Below are 16,636 nucleotides of genomic sequence, written 5' to 3'. Positions count from 1 at the left end.
AACAGTCCTTAACATATTTGAAGACTTATTGGGTCTTATTTTCTCAAGACTAAAGACAGCCAGTTTTTTTAAACCTTTCCTGATGGGTCAGGAATTCTAAACTTTTTATAATTTTAGTTGGTCTCCTCCAGAGTGTCTCCAATTTGTCCATAACTTTCCTAAAGCGTGGTGCCCAGGACAGGCGCCAGCTTCTAATTTTCCCTGGGACTGCTCAATCCCCGCTCAGAGGTTTTTCTTAACCTCTGAGGATAAGACAAGAAGTAATGGGCTTAAATTGCAGCAAGGGAGATTTAGGTTGGACATTAGGAAAAACTTCTGTCGGGGTAGTTAAGCACTGGAATAAATTGCCTAGGGAAGTTGTGGAATCTCCATTATTGGAGATTTTTGTAAGAACAGATTAGACAAACACTAGCCAGGAATAATTATTATCACTTAGTCCTGCCTCGAGTGCAGGGGACTGTATTAGATGGCCTACTAAGGTCCCTTCCAGTCCTACACTTCTATTATTCTATGACTGATGTATTTATAAAGCTTGAGTAGACCTCAAAAGTTAAAGATATTTTCCTCCTGATCCTGTATACAATTTAAAAAGCAGCACCCGTTAATTCATTAAAATTTGAGGATGGCTCATTGAGGCAGCATTTTAAAATGTATTTAAATAATTTAAAAGGTTACAGTGAATTCAGGCCTTAACATAAAGTTGAAATTATGACAACCTAACTTTAAACAAGTTTATTTTTAAAAGATATAATGTATTCACTTTAGGTGAAAAGGAAATCAGATTTAAAAAATTGAAATCAGTTTTTAATCCACCCTATTTTAATAACCTTTTAAATCAAATAAAAACTTAAACATAAACATAAAGGAGTAACTGTTTCTAAGAAATATTCATGTTTATGCTTTCAAGACAGCCTCATCTTGTCTCCACATCTGTTTTGCCCTTGTGCAAACTAAGAACCATTTTGAAGTGAGAGCCAAAGAGATACACAAATAGAACACTAATAAAAATGGAGAGGAAAAAAAATCAGTGTTTCGTATATTCATATGCAATTGGTGCATTACATCAAAGAGAAACAATGTGTCTTTAGGTTACATGTAGAACCATTATGCGTTTTTACCAGATATCATCAGCTGTATGTGTTTACAAAAGGAACAGCAAGACTTACATGGGCTGTTTTGACACACTTTTGATCAAAAATATGCAGTATTATTTTCTATAATATTTCTATTGAAAGCTGACCGGAGGTAACTTTGAAATGAAATGAAGCTAGCCCAGCATTCTCAGTTCCAAGACTCATTTGAAACTTGTTTTCTAGGATGATGAATCTTTGGTGTGTTGCATAAAATTCTTTTTAAAGGCACTAAAGCATTCTACAATAATGATGGCCCAAAACACAACAATTTACAATAGTGATACTGGAGTGTTTTGGTCTATTACTGTAGAATATTTGTATTTTTTTGTTGTTGTTTTAAATAATGTATGACATTCTCAAGAGGAGGATAAACAGAAGACAGAGAGACTTCAGAAATGGGTGGCAAAAAAGATCCAGGGCATGGAAAAACTCTCATACAACAGAGAGACTGAAAAGATTGGGATTGTTTACCTGACAGAGGAGAGAAATAAGTGGACATCATATATTCCAATGCTAGGGAAAACATACAGGACTAGAAGGATCACTAGTCTGATCCAGTAGGGAAATTCTAATGTTCCTATGTGAGTATGAATGGAAGGAAAACGGCTAAACCAAAAACTATTCCAGTTACTGAAAATAGGTATTTCTGTTAATTTCTGTAACATGATTAGCCTCCCATGGTGTTTTTGCTTATCAGATATATAGCTACTCTAGCCACTACCAATTGCCTTCGAATGAAACAGCAACACTAACAAAAAATAAAACTTCTGTACTTTCTTTGTGCTGAAGATATTATTTGAATGACCATTGGGTTGGCCACCTTCTGGTTCAATGTTATTTATGAAAGGTGTATTCTGCACCTCTCCACTAGGCTAATTGAAGTACTTCACCACAGTTTACAGGTGCCGACTAAGGAAAAAACAATAGTACAGGATAAATATGATCTAACAACAGCAGCTGGTCTGTGCCTTCAAAGGATTCTAGCTTCTGATCAAGACCCATAGAATAAACCATTTGTTTTTCCATTCCAAAACATCTGAAGCTACAACATATGCTCTATTCGATTTGGTTGGTCTATGTGTGCTCTATTTGGTTTATGTCGTCTTAACACTTCTGGCATGCAGACTAGAAAAATGAAGCAGCAAATGAATACAAGCAGTCAATTTTGTATGATGAAAAGCTGAAATTTAGGATGGATATATGAGATATTGGCTTTTGTTAAGCATACCACTAGAGCCTTATTGCATAAGATATATTACATATAGAATGGTTTTCAATGTCTTTACATCACTTCTCAAGGGATTACTCCAAGATCTGGCATCATGGGGAACTGGGTATCCTGTACACAAGTAATATTAACAGTCATTGTAAGCTTTTATTGTGGCAATCAATATTTTATACCCTTGCATGAGTGTGTAATATAGCTAACTTTATCAGTTTACAAACTGTGGGCTGGAAAATGGCACTGTTTTCTCAGTACTGTGTACTATACTTTTCGCCCAAGTTATTTACTTATATTAAGTATCAGGAATTAAAAGGACATCACCTTTAAGGGAAGCAGGTTGGACTTCTGCTTAGGACAGAGAGCCAGGAAATCTAGGCTGTATTCTTGGGATGGCCAGTCTTCCTCTGTAATCTTTGGCTTCCTCTACCTCAGTTTCCCTATCTATAAAATGTAGGTAATACTTATTTACCTCCAAGGGATTTTGTTATTTCTTCACTTCGAGGAAACACTCTGAAGATGTTACCATTTCACAACTTCATCAACTAGCCATTTAGTTGGATTAATAAAGAAATGATTTTTTTGAAGAGTCAGAACAAGTACGTTTATAATATTTGGGGTCATCTTTTTCTCCACCACAATGCATAACATGTGAGCTATATGGATTTTTCTTCATACTGCTTACTTGCTGCTTAATTATTTAACAGTTATAGGCAGATAGCACTTCTCAGTTTGGTAAAGAAAATTTACCTAATTTCCTTTCTGACACTGACCTCTCCTCCAGTCAGAAACATTTAGGCCGAGTCTCTTCCTGTAAACACCTGACCGAGCTCCTTTTACTCATTAAGCCCCAGGGCTTTGCCACATTCTTTCCACCTTCACATCTGATGACTATTTCCAAAGCTTTGTCAAAATAAGGAATTCACATCAGAAGATAAATGTAAACTCTTAATAGTATCATCTTATTCAACTGTGATAACTATGTATGTGAATCAACGAGGCCGCTGGTGAACTTCTCTCTCCCCATTTCAGCCAACCCAAGATAAGGCATCAAGTAATACGTTGCATTATTCCATTATGGAGTCCGCTCTTTTCCTCAATCTGAGACATTGGCAATCAGAAAAAATTAGTAAGGAGGCAAAGAGAAGGCACTCCATTATCTAGCATTATATAATTTCTAAAAATTAATATTTCTAATCTATTTAGTATCCCTGCATGGAGCATGTTCAGGACAAAGGATTCTACTGTAGTGGACGGGAAACTAAAAGTTAGATTCTTGATTATGAGCCAGTCGATTTGCACCGCTCAGGCACTGGAAAGGATTGGATTCCAAAAGAGAATTGCCCTGGTGGTGGTGGACTCTCCCCACTGGTCCAAAGCTAGAGAAGCTAGTTCCTATACCAGTCACCTCACAGCCCGGTGAATGGAGAGACCAGGAGAGCGTGTGGCGGATGTCCACTTTGCTATGATGATCTTCCGCTGGAATATGATCTCATAAGGAACATATGTCAATAGAATAAGTTAACCAGAGTAGGGGCTACTCTTAAAGCCAGGGTCAGGACCAGCATAGATTGACCCACAAAATCAAGGAGCCATAACTTACTCTCTGACTCCTCCATCTCACTCTCTGTGCGGAGCAGAGTAGGGATGCAGGAGAGAAATTAGCCTCAAGCATGGAATGCTAATACAGAGATGTTTGATGGATGACTCCAGCTTCACAGGTTTCCTCTGTGGGGACTGAGACCCTTTCCACTAAGGAGGCTGCTTTGGAATGTGTTGGCTGCTGTGATCCCTTCTGGAATTAGTTTATCTGCAGCTACACGTGCTTCAGTAATTCCACACTTGATCCACTTAACTTCACCAAGATTCAGGTGCTTTCAGGTCTAGGTATTTAGGGTGACAGGAAATGAATACAGATAATATTTACCTGAATTAGTTAGTTCTACTAAAGTAAATTTTAGCAATTCTTCTCACACCATATGCCATCCTTCTTCAGAGGTTGAGGCTTTGGGTAAAAGTGAAGAAATATATTTCTTCCAATGTATGGAATGGTTATGTGCACAGCATACACACAGAGAAATGAAAAACCAACACTCTTGCTGGAACAATGCAACGTAACACTACTTTATGTCTTAGGAAATTCAGAATAATAATTCACAAGAGCCCAAAGCAGAGAGAAAACAGGCTTCCTAAGGCAGAGAGGTATGATGCACCCCACCTTGCTTTTAGATGGCTCTTTCTGGACTGACTCCAATTGCAAGCTTTGCTACAGAACCCTGTAGCCTGCAAGCAAGACCAGGACCACCCCTGACCTGCACATGTCTTAAAGTGATAGTTTGCAATTTGAACAGTCCTCAACACATTTCAGGAATTAAACATTAGCCTTGGTAAAGAATGGAACCACAAATCTTTTACCATGGAAGACGCAGTAAGGCTTCTGTTTAATAAAAGGAGGGGTTTAAGAGACACTTCTTGCTGATGCGATTGAAGCAGGAAGCATGTGTTTATTGAGAGGACATACAGTGTGGGGAAGATGCCACTGGTTAGGCGCTTAAGCCTATTAGTTTGGTTAGAAGTACTGGCTTAAAAAAAATCTTGATATCACTGAGTGATCCACTGGAGATTTGGATGAGCATGTGTTTATGACACCATTTCATGACAATACAGGAGATGTAACAGTGGAAGGACAGAGGTTCATGTTAAAGCTATATCATGAGAAATGCAGAAGATCTGGAACATTAGTTTTTGGAGGTAGATTTCCCAATCCTGACACGAATTTGAGACTTCTTCATAATTGTTCAGAAATTAGGTAGGATAATATATATTATTTTGGAATAGTATCTCACCTTGGTTAGGACTTTTCATTCAATAGCCAAGCTGTAATATTCAAATAATCTGCATTGGGATGCAGAGGCAACCGTGGGACAGAAGGTCGTCTATCTGCTGATGACATAGATAGTCTGCCTCTGTGTTCAGTGACACTTTTCTGTGAACTGCCTAACAGAACCTAGGTGACCCGCCACCCACAAGAGATTCTGCATTGTTTTGGCATTTAGACTCAAGATTCTTGCACCCTCTTGCCAATTCACATATGTTGTGCTCCCTGATTAGGTCAGGAGGTGGACTATCAGTTGCTTCTGGAAATCTTGAATGTCAGCTGAACTACTCATTTTGAGGAGACATGCTCTGAAGCCTCTATGACTTTTGACCATGCTCTATGAATTTTGTGATGTCCCAGGCATGCTGTCCATCCTGAAAGGCTAGCATCCAATCAAAGATTTGGGATCTGGACTGTGGAAGTATAATCGTGATGTGGGTCTCCTGTTTCTATCAACTAAGGGAAAAATTCCCCTTCATGGTACTTTCACTTTCCTTTGTAGGTTTAGTTGGGTATGGGCCAAGAGGAATCCCAGTCTTATCAATGTAGTAATCAATGCAAGAGACTAGTGCCAAAATTTTCAGAAGTGACCAGTGAATCTGAGTGCCTTAATTTTTGGGTGCTCAACTTGAGACACCTTAAAGGGGCCTGTTTTTCAGTAAGTGCTGTGTATCCAACCTCTGAAAAATCTGGAAGCTTTGAAGTGACAAAAAGTTGGGCATTCAAAAATTAAGGCATCTAAAAATCAATGCTCAGTTTTGAAATTTTCACCCAGAAGATTGGCAGACAGATGGATAGCACCTTCTTGTGCAATGATGTGAACAGTCAGTCGAAATTTTGTTGAACCTTTCCTCCATCTGTTTGTCCTTCTGACTGCATCATACCTTGGTTCTTCTCCTGTCCTCCTACCCCAGTCAAAGGTTTTTCTAATGCTGAGCACACATTGTGGCTCGGTCAGTAGCACTGGTGAGTTCTTCCTTGGTACCTGGTTCCTCCAGGAGCCACAGACCAACAGATGTTCCATGATTTGTGTTCCACCACAGTCAGACATCTGTGTTGTTGGAGTAGCCCCACTTTCGCATATTGACTTTTGACCTGCCAACTCTTCTTTGGAAGTGATTTAAACACCTCTAGTTTGACCAATCCTTCTCTGCATCTGCGGGGAGGCAGTCAACAAAGTCAATGTGCATTTGACATCCTCATTGAGTGTTTTGAAGCCTGTGCACCAGATTTCCAGTTGGGTAGCCATCAGTGATCAAGATGGATTGGTTGATTATTCATGTAGATGTTCAAGAGTATTGGTGAGAGTATGCTCGTGGTAGACCATTTTTCTGGTGCCACCAATTGGCTCCACTTCCCACATAGCTCAGTGTAAAAACATCAGTTCTCTAAGAGAGATTATTTCAGTCACATGAGGTGATCTTTCTCCATGTTGCATTTTTTGTGAAGAGCCTTCTGTGATTCCCTGTGTTGTATGCTGCTGATAGGTCAATAAACATGGCATGGTACCATATCCTTTTTAAAGCTATCTTTTATGTACTGAGGGATGTTCAGCACTTGATTGGTGCATTACTTGCCTGGGTGGAATCCAGATTGCTCTGGGATTAGGTGCTTTTAAATGAGTGGTCATAGGCAGTTTAAGATGAGATGCCCATACAGCTTGTAGAGATGACATAGTAGTGATATAGGCCTGAAGTTTTTCACTCTTTTGCATCCTTCCCTGGCTTCAGGAGTGCCACAACCCATGCTTGTTACCAGACCGTAGGTAGTTTGTATGAGTCTGAACATGTATTAAACAATTTGAGTAACCAGTTCTTTGTTGCTGGCTCTAAGTGTTTGTTTTGATCAGTGTGAATACAATCTAGACCAGTGGTTTTGCTATTCTTGAGGACATTAATTGAGGAGATTAATTTGGTCACTGTATACTGTGCCCCAAAATTGTAACTTTTGCGGTGTTCTTACTGCTTAAGCAGTGCTTTGGGTTATTTGTTCAGTGCTCCACAATTTTGTAGAAAGTGGTGTGCGAACTGATCTGCAGTAATATTGTAATGTTGCTCTGCCTTCCTTGGGTCATTGTTAAGATTCTGGATGGTTATCCATGTTTTCTTTCTGATGTTGGTCATGTCCACGCTTTCAATGAGATTCTGCCATGACTTGTTTTTTCTCCTTTAGTGCAGAGACCAGTTCTTCAAGAGCTGTGACGGTATCCTCAGAGAATAGGTCTGCTTCAAACTTCTGCTTGTATTTTGTATTCTGATCTGGTAACTTGGATGTTAGTCCTGGCACATAATTTGTTTTGCAGCCTCACAGAGTACGCTTCTTCAAGACAACGTGCTGGAATTGGTTCAGTCTTGCTTACAACAGCACCAAGGCCATTGATGAAGCTCTTCCATTCTGCTTTCTTAAAACTAAAGCACTAGCAGACCGGTACTGAATTCAGTGTTAAGGGTGCATTGATCTGGAATCAGACCCATACTAAGTTTGTTACATGAACCAGTTACATTGTTGCAAACAAATGCCATATCAGGGTTATAGCCAGGTTTCCCTTGGTTGCTGTTGAAAGAACTGGGGAGCTTGTGGTCATGAATTAAGCATGGAAAAGGACCTAGGGGTGACAGTGGACGAGAAGCTGGATATGAGTCAGCAGTGTGCCCTTGTTGCCAAGAAGGCCAATGGCATTTTGGGATGTATAAGTAGGGGCATAGCGAGCAGATCGAGGGACGTGATCGTTCCCCTCTATTCGACATTGGTGAGGCCTCATCTGGAGTACTGTGTCCAGTTTTGGGCCCCACACTACAAGAAGGATGTGGATAAATTGGAGAGAGTCCAGCGAAGGGCAACAAAAATGATTAGGGGTCTGGAACACATGACTTATGAGGAGAGGCTGAGGGAGCTGGGATTGTTTAGCCTGCAGAAGAGAAGAATGAGGGGGGATTTGATAGCTGCTTTCAACTACCTGAAAGGGGGTTCCAAAGAGGATGGCTCTAGACTGTTCTCAATGGTAGCAGATGACAGAACGAGGAGTAATGGTCTCAAGTTGCAGTGGGGGAGGTTTAGGTTGGATATTAGGAAAAACTTTTTCACTAAGAGGGTGGTGAAACACCGGAATGCGTTACCTAGGGAGGTGGTAGAATCTCCTTCCTTAGAGGTTTTTAAGGTCAGGCTTGACAAAGCCCTGGCTGGGATGATTTAACTGGGAATTGGTCCTGCTTCGAGCAGGGGGTTGGACTAGATGACCTTCTGGGGTCCCTTCCAACCCTGATATTCTATGATTCTATGTGCATCTGCTCATGATTCAACTAGTTCACCATTTTCATCAGTTATGCTATAGCTTTGACACTGTGACTTAGTCACCAATCACCCACATTTTGTCACGTTTGAGGTTATGTGGACTAGTAAACTTGGAATTATTTGTATGGCAGTTTGTAGACAGATGTGATAGAAATGCCACCAGTGTCTACAATCAGGTCTTCAATGTCATTATTAGGTAGACCTAAGTAGCCAATTTTAAGGCATCTACATAGAAAAGTGCTTAATGCCCAGAAGCTCCCATTGCTCTTAGGCCACTTCTGCTTAGGTGCCTAAGTTTAGACAACCATTTTTTTAAAAAAATCAAAGCCTAAGGACAGTGCACCAGAACATTATGGTCCTGGTAGAACTGGTGGTCTTCCAATTAGATTCTGAAGGCAAACAAAACAAAGATGCTCTCTATCTTCTATCTGCAGGGTTTTTTGGGGAAGAAAACAGCCTCAATAGAAATTGAAATGCCACTTCTATTAAGGATGCCACTTCAGCATCAGCTGCCACATGACTTCTCCAAAATGGGAATACATTCTAATATATTTGCCCTTAGATTTAGTTTGCTCATCCTCTCCCTCTGGCTGGATTCCAACATCAACAGAAGCCACCATCTTTCTCCCCAGAGTTTAAAACACTTCTGCTTCCTTGGCATGGTGTGGTGCGGGGGGCGCGGTTACTGTGACCAAAGCAGAGACCTTCCTTTGCTCTGGGGGAAAGAGCTTGTGCTGTTGAGCTGTAGGGTGTTGTGTGACTTTTTCTTGTGTTTTCTGGTGTTTGACTTTTTTACTTTTGTCTATTACACAAGGGTTTTATTTCCTCAGCCCTTTCAGAACACCAGTTCCTTTTTTTGTTAGTTGGGGCTCCCATCTGGAACTTAACTTCAGGGTGGTCCTAAGCCTCTGATATGCAACTGAAGGAGTAATGTGTAGGTAGATCCTTGTAACACCCCAGATCCTTCCCTTGGGAATAAGCAGGCAAATAGCAGAAAAGACATCCTACCAAATGGCTCACTCATTCATTAAGCACTTGAGAAAGATTCCTGGTGTTTTTTTTTTCTTTTCTTTAAGTGGATTGGACTAGGAGATTTGGGGGAATTTTTGGATTTAGTCCAAAGAATCCTCGTTAAGAGTTTGTTGAGCCCTTGTTACTGAAGAGGGCTGATTTAGCTTCATTGTCTGGTGTGGGGAAGAGGACACAGCATGCTGTCCAGATTGAGTCTGTTGCTAGTGTTGCGTAGGCTTTGAGCAGCTGTGGAGTTTCCCTTCTGCAGTTCTTGATATGATCTCTTTGCAGATGGAATGGCCCTTGGCCTTCAGCTTGCTTTGTTTTGCCTGCTCCACCATGATGTGGGATGGAGCTACAGAAGAGAAGCTGCTCAGCAGGTGGCCCCTGTTAGGGGAACACAGGTCTGGTAAGTTTGGTCTATGGGGAGATTCTACTTGATTCTGCCCCAAAATACGATTTTAAAAGCTAGGATGCTAGAAGAAGCAGTAGCACTGAACTGCTACACTTTTTGTGCTTCTGGAGGCGGAGAATGTAGCAGGAGGGCAAAGGGACATGGCCAGACTCAGAGCATCATGGACAAATTTGAACTGCATCCAATATTTGAAAGGAGAGGGGCACAGACTAATTGAATCAGGGTGATATCAATTCAGAAACATTCTATCAAGGATGCCACTTCAGCATCAGCTGCCAAATGACTTCTCCAAACTGGGAATACATTCAAATATATTTGTCCATAGATTCAGTTTGCTCATCCTCTCCCTCTGGTTTGGAGTCCAACACCAACAAAAGCCATCATATACTTTTATGATGTATAAAAGTATACTCATAATACACTTGAAAAATAGGCTTCTTATTATTCGTCTCCTCTTTTTGTAGGTGGAGTAATACAAGCAGACACATTAAGTGATTTTTCTCAAGGAAAAAGAAGGAACCAGTTTGAGCTAGGATTAGCTGCCTTCAGTTCTTGAGTCCTAGTCCTGTGTCCAGACCACTGCTCATTCTCTCTATTTTAAATCACTCTAAACTAAAAAGTTACCTTAAATATATGTAAATTAAGTAGTTTGGAGCTAATTTTACGAAACTAATGCATGAGTGTGGGAGGATAAGGTCAGAGTAACATAGCCTGGTATGCCATATGATGTATTAGGATCTGATTTGCTTCCATTTCCTCATACCCGTATCTTCATTTTCTCTTTACCAAAATTTAAATACCTAAAATTTGGGGAGATAACTAATAATTCTGTATTTACAGTACTCAATAATATACAGCTGCAAGTGCTACAAAGCATTGCTGTTAGTAATTTGAAATTCTCTTCTGACTACATTGCTGAATTTGCCTTGGAGATAACTTTCCCCCAGCAGCAATAAAAAGGAAAAACCTGTGCTATTCTACTGTTGAAGTAATTTTACAGTTCCTGATTAATATTGCTGTACCATGAATTAAACAGCAACCATTTCTCTGACTGGCTAATGGTTATCACATAAAGCACAGAACCCTCTTGAGTTGATTCAACTTAGACTTACAGAATGGGAAATTATCTCATTTATTTAATTCAGTGGAACTCCAGTCATCACAAACAATGGAGCAGATTTCATTTTTTGTGAAAGAATAACTGATCTTTGGTTAATTTGTCTAATTGTAGGAGGTGGTTAAGGGTATTTACTTTAAATTTCTTATAAGCTTCTCAAAGAGATGAAATCAGTCTCTTGATATTATTCAAAAATAATTGAATAATACAATTTCAGACAGATTACATAGTATTTACCACTTGTCAAAGCTGTTTAGTATTTTAGATGTCAACGTGTTGCTTTGCGGGTGTTTAGGGTTTTTTAAACAAACAAAATCAAAGTTTTTTTCCCCAAATGCCCCATATTTTAGCAAGTCAGGCAGGCATTCAGATCATACAACATCTTTTTTCCTTGTAGCCTTCCTGGCTCTTTCTCCTCATCGTAGGGACTTCTCTGCTACCAAAGACAAAGATGAAGCATGGAGCTGGTACAGGGGATCTTGCAAGTGATATAATTTAAGGAATATATATGATGTGGTTCTGTATATTATTTATGTATTTATTTTGTGAAACAATAGCATAGCCAATTCTTGAACACCCTTACCTGCCCTCATATACTAGCTCAAATGCATAGCCATGAAAGTTGTGGACTTATGCTGTATTAGGACTCCATCCTATAAACCATTTTGTGGGTTTTGTTCTTAATACTGAATGAAAATTATAAACGTACAATTGATATAAAAAAAACATGTTCAGTGGGCACTAACTGGGTCTCTCCCTTCCAGCCTCAGTTGAGGTGCCAAGGAATGAAGAGGCAGAGAGTAAACCATACACCTCAAGGGCTCCCCTAAATGAGGAGAGAAACATATTAGTTATGTAGTGTGGGAAAAAGTGCAGTGTTACTTCTCTTGCTGTATCTGTACAATGGTGATCTCCGATTTGGTTAGTCTGGCACTTTTTACAAGCACCAAAAGCAATCAGTTTTCTAAAACTGATTCTACTCATTAGCCTGTGAATGAAAAGCTTAACCCAATGCAGCATGCTGGCTTCTTAAATTTTTAAAAACTGACAGAATTAGAATATTAATTGCCTCATTTTTAGAAACACTGAGCAACCCCAGCTCACACTGAAAACTGGACCATACATGCTCTCATTAAATATACCTGGCAAAAGGAAAATACCACAAAATTAACCATTTCTATTTTCAATCCAATAAAATGTGTAGGGAAACAAGGCGATTATAATGATTCCTTTATTATATATTTTCTTAATATATTTATATCTGTGCATGCACAATAATACTGCCACAATTGTGTCTAGTACAGCATTACAATGAAAAGGTATCTGATACCTGAATTTTGATTTTGTAAGAAGTTTTTTACTGCTACTATTGCCTTATTTGAAACGAACACTGGTTCTCTTTGTTCAGTTAGACTTGCACAATATTTCACATCCAAAAACCATCACATACAAATTGACATAAATGGCAATCTTTGAAAATTACATTACATGAAGAAGGTTGCTTCCATTACATTCAAGGAAAGATGTCCTACTGCTGAAGGAAGAGTATCAAGTTTGTGTTACAGTCTCTGTATCACACCTGGATGGGGAATACTGGAATTCATTATCTAGCAATGCAAAGCATTCAGTCTTCAGAAGCATAGAGTAAATATCATGACCAAAATCAAATGCTTATGTTACTAAAACTCATCATTATTTTGGAGGGAGGCAAAGGCATAGCCTCTTTCCTTATGAAGAATCTGTCATGGTTGTATTAAAGCTATCATGTAATACCAAAAATATGTTGCAAGGACCTTGAGTCATAAAAATCAAGAAAATTTAGAATTAAGACTAGAATTTCATCTGTCATAACTAGCACCGAGATACTGAGCCATGTACAGTACAGTATATAAAACATGCTCTTGAAATTCTCATGCACAATGGATTCAGCCTCTCAAAACCTAGATTGAAATGAACATTGTTGTATTTACATTTCAGACTTGTATTTAAGTATCTGTTTGTAACAAACGCCCTGAATAAATATTTATTCAGTAGTCATTCATAACTCCTTTTGGATCATCTTCCAGAACCACTAGTCCAAACAGAGCTTCTACACAAACACACACACTTACTTGGGACGGGCATTAAGGATACTGCACTATTGAGACTATGGAGTTCTTTAAATTGAATTAATACATTCCTAATGTTATCAGGCCACAGTATTAAAATGTTGAAATCTATACTACTACTAAAACAACTACGAGTCTGGTGGCACCTTAAAGATTAACAGTTTTATTTGGGCATAAGCATCTATGCATCTGAAGAAGTGGGTTTTTTACTCACGAAAGCTTATGCCCAAATAAATGTTAGTCTTTAAGGTGCCACCGGACGACTCCGTTGTTTTTGTGGATACAGATTAACACGGCTACCTCTCTGATACTATATTACTATTAAGTCAATCTACACAGAGAGATGCTAATTAACTTGCTGTGTTAATACACCAAGTTAATTTAAGTGAATTTATTACTTATGAAGGGTGCTAGAGTAAGAGTTCTAGAGACTGGAGGACTATTTATACCCAGAACGGGTACAACACAGTGGGAGCAATATGAGCTTCCCTACACTGCCCTGCTAATGTGTCTCAATCCTGATCTAGAGGAATGACCTCTAGGTGATAAGAGTAGCAGGTTCAGTCCCTGGTGTCTCTGGTTATTGCCCAAAGTGCCAATTGTGATGGTCACTTTGCTGTCTGAACACCTGCTCACCAGGGAGTGGACTGAGCCTGCCTACTCATTCAATATAGGTCACAGAACAATTAACATGGTCAGTCCTTAAAAAGAAAAAGTTGGAGGAGAGAGTATATAGGTGGTTCTATCATTCCCTTACTTCTCCCCGCTGATCATTTAATTTTTTTAAAAATTTAAGCATAAGAGCAAGCCATTACTATTTCAACGGCAAATATGCCAGCATTTCTCTCTCTACCCCAATTTCAAAACCAAGATGGCACAGACTGTTGCTACCTACCTAAACTGGATTTGAACCAATGAGTTATTGGTAAAAGATTTCACATTTCCACTGACGATCCCCTGAGCCATCTTGCTCTCTATGGTTTTTACTTCATGCACCAAATAAAAAGAAAGAAAAACAAAACAACACACACACACACACACCCCAATTTCATTTGCATGGCTGACACTTAAAAATCTCTTTAGTTAGGGACCTGTTGCAGTATCGAAAGATACTGCTTGATGCTTTTAGATGTCCCCTTATGTTATACAAGCATTTTTCAAAAAAATAAAGAAGAGTCAGAACTGGGTCACTTCAAGCAAGGATAATTAATTAAACTTTTTGCTGTAGCAAAAATTCAGTTTTATAAATATTTGGCAGTAACTTCAGCTCCACATTAAATCTTATTCTAAGCAAAAATGGGGCAGTAGAGGTGTAGGGGAGGTACAAAAGGACTTTGTTCATTCCCAAAACATGACTATCTTTGACTCACAGGAAGACTCTAAACCAACATGGATACCACCTTTCCCCTTAAAAACATGCCCAGAATGAAATTAACTCATTTTGACAATACAAGAATTTGACAAGAATATTAAATAAGTTGCTAAAAAATACATAGCAAAATATACATACAGTATACACATTTAGCCACTTCTTGTCACTGAGTAAACTTGTTTGCAAAGCTAAAAATTAACTGATTGTGGAGATGAACATCTCTCTCTTCACTGAGATGATGTGTTTCAGGGAAGAGTTTTATGCAAACATACAATTCATAGTAGGTGCAGGAGCCACCATAAAACACTTCTGACTAGTGGACTAACAGTAATCTTGCAAGAATAACTTTCTTTTTTAAAAAGGCAAGTTAGATGTCATTGTATATTTTAAATTATGGCTGCTGTAAAATTATAATCTCAGTGTATTAAAGGATCAAGAAACAAGCACAACAATTGATCAAATTTTCATTTTTGTTTAATTTAGTAACTAGAGAATGAAACTGTTTCAAAGCAAGCTCCGCATTACTTCAAAAAAATCAAGCATTTAACATAATTCTAAAGAAAAACCTCAACCTCAATAAACACACAAATTAATAAAAACCTGTACATTGTATTTTTCAGGAAGAAACTCAAAGGACTGTACCACAAGGCATTTTAATATTAATTTGTGTATCTGACATACTACAATTTATAATCCATTTGTTGGTGATTAAGGACACAAAAAGCCATGCAACAATATTTGGTAGAAAATGAAATGGTAAAGCAATTGTTTGATATATTCAATGCCAAATGAAGGCACTGAATTCCTTAAATAAAACAAATGCCAATATTATCATAAATCAGAAACACATTTATTGTCTTTCAGCTAAACTGGCTTCAATTACTTTTGTCTCTTTGAGCCAACCCTCTTGAGAGCCAGATACTTCCCTGTTTCCTGTCCACTAAAAACCAGGATATTCATTTTCTTCTTTGAGTCTACAAAGATGGCTCAAGGCAGGTGTGTCCTTGTCATTTCTGAGTCAGAAAGCCCCTCTTCTGGAACAGAGGGTTCATAATCGCCTGCATTATCAGCCAATTCAATGTCTTGCTCATCATTACTCTCTGCACTGTAATCAACTTCTTCAAGGAAGCGAGGCTCATCTTCATCTAGAACATATGTAGTGGGGCTGTAGAAAGACAACACACAATAGGTTGCATTAATTGCTTTTAAAGATTTAAATTCAGCTACAGTCAGAAAGACCTTATCTTGAGCTAAATGAATAATTCAAAATGATACTCGTTTTAATGTAAGAAAATCAGGCTAATAGGAATAATTAACCTGAATAATGCATATAAACGGTGAGCCAAAATGACATTTATAAAGCTAACAAATTAATATCAGACACACACTACATAGGATATATATGTAAAATATAAAGAAATTATACACAATTTAAAAGTCATTGAACGGGAGTAAGTTAGCTTTTTAGGTATGTTAGAGGGCTTATTCCTTCACCCGCTTACTTCCCTGGTCCTTCTTGCATGAACAGAGAGCAACAATACCCGAAGTCCAAAAGTACAGACAATTTGATATTTATGGGGGTGAACTTCCAGCAAGCATGATTCCAGTTTCCTTCCTTAGTGTCCCCCTTCCCAGCTCTGACACCACAGAGCCTACCTGTGTCCCTGCTCCCATTTCCGCCCCTTAGCAAAACATGATTCCAATTTCCCCACCCCCATTCCGTTCCCGTTCCCATTCCCCCCCCTTACTTCCTGATTGACTGAAGACTATATAGTAAAACTTGAGTTCTGCTTAGCTATACCTTAACCTATCATTTTCCTGAAATTTAACTAACCAATCCTAACATATTGTAACATGATTATTTAACCAACTATATCCCACCACCTTAATTAGTTTACACCCAGCAAAATTAATTATACAGCAAACAAACAATCACGGAACCAGACAGAGACCAGGCAAATAAACAATAGCAAAGTGGGAACTATAATGACAAAATAATACAGAAGTGAGGATTTCACAACTACATCTATAAAGACATAAGGGTTTCCCAGCTGTGTCTATTGATAAGTGAGTTCTTACTGAACAGAAA

At 38.7% G+C, this 16,636-nt stretch overlaps 1 protein-coding gene across 3 annotated transcripts in view; it reads right to left on the bottom strand.

Moving 5' to 3' along the window:
* Window positions 1-15,089: 15,089 nt before the first annotated feature.
* AGTPBP1 (ATP/GTP binding carboxypeptidase 1) overlaps window positions 15,090-16,636 on the bottom strand; it is a 143,464-nt gene continuing 141,917 nt past the window's right edge. For 2 of the 3 annotated variants that reach the window (XM_084629416.1, XM_084629415.1), the window contains exon 26: window positions 15,090-15,712. In XM_084629416.1, coding sequence (XP_084485542.1) covers window positions 15,535-15,712 — 178 coding nt within the window. In that variant the 3' untranslated portion in view covers window positions 15,090-15,534. The remainder of the gene's footprint in view (window positions 15,713-16,636) is intronic. The other variant, XM_084629417.1, reaches the window with a different exon arrangement.

Source organism: Lepidochelys olivacea, assembly GCF_965140295.1.
Source record: "Lepidochelys olivacea isolate rLepOli2 genome assembly, chromosome: 5".
Lineage (NCBI taxonomy): Eukaryota > Metazoa > Chordata > Testudines > Cheloniidae > Lepidochelys > Lepidochelys olivacea.
Note: the sequence above shows the minus strand (reverse complement) of the source record. Positions and strands in the feature narration are given on the sequence as shown.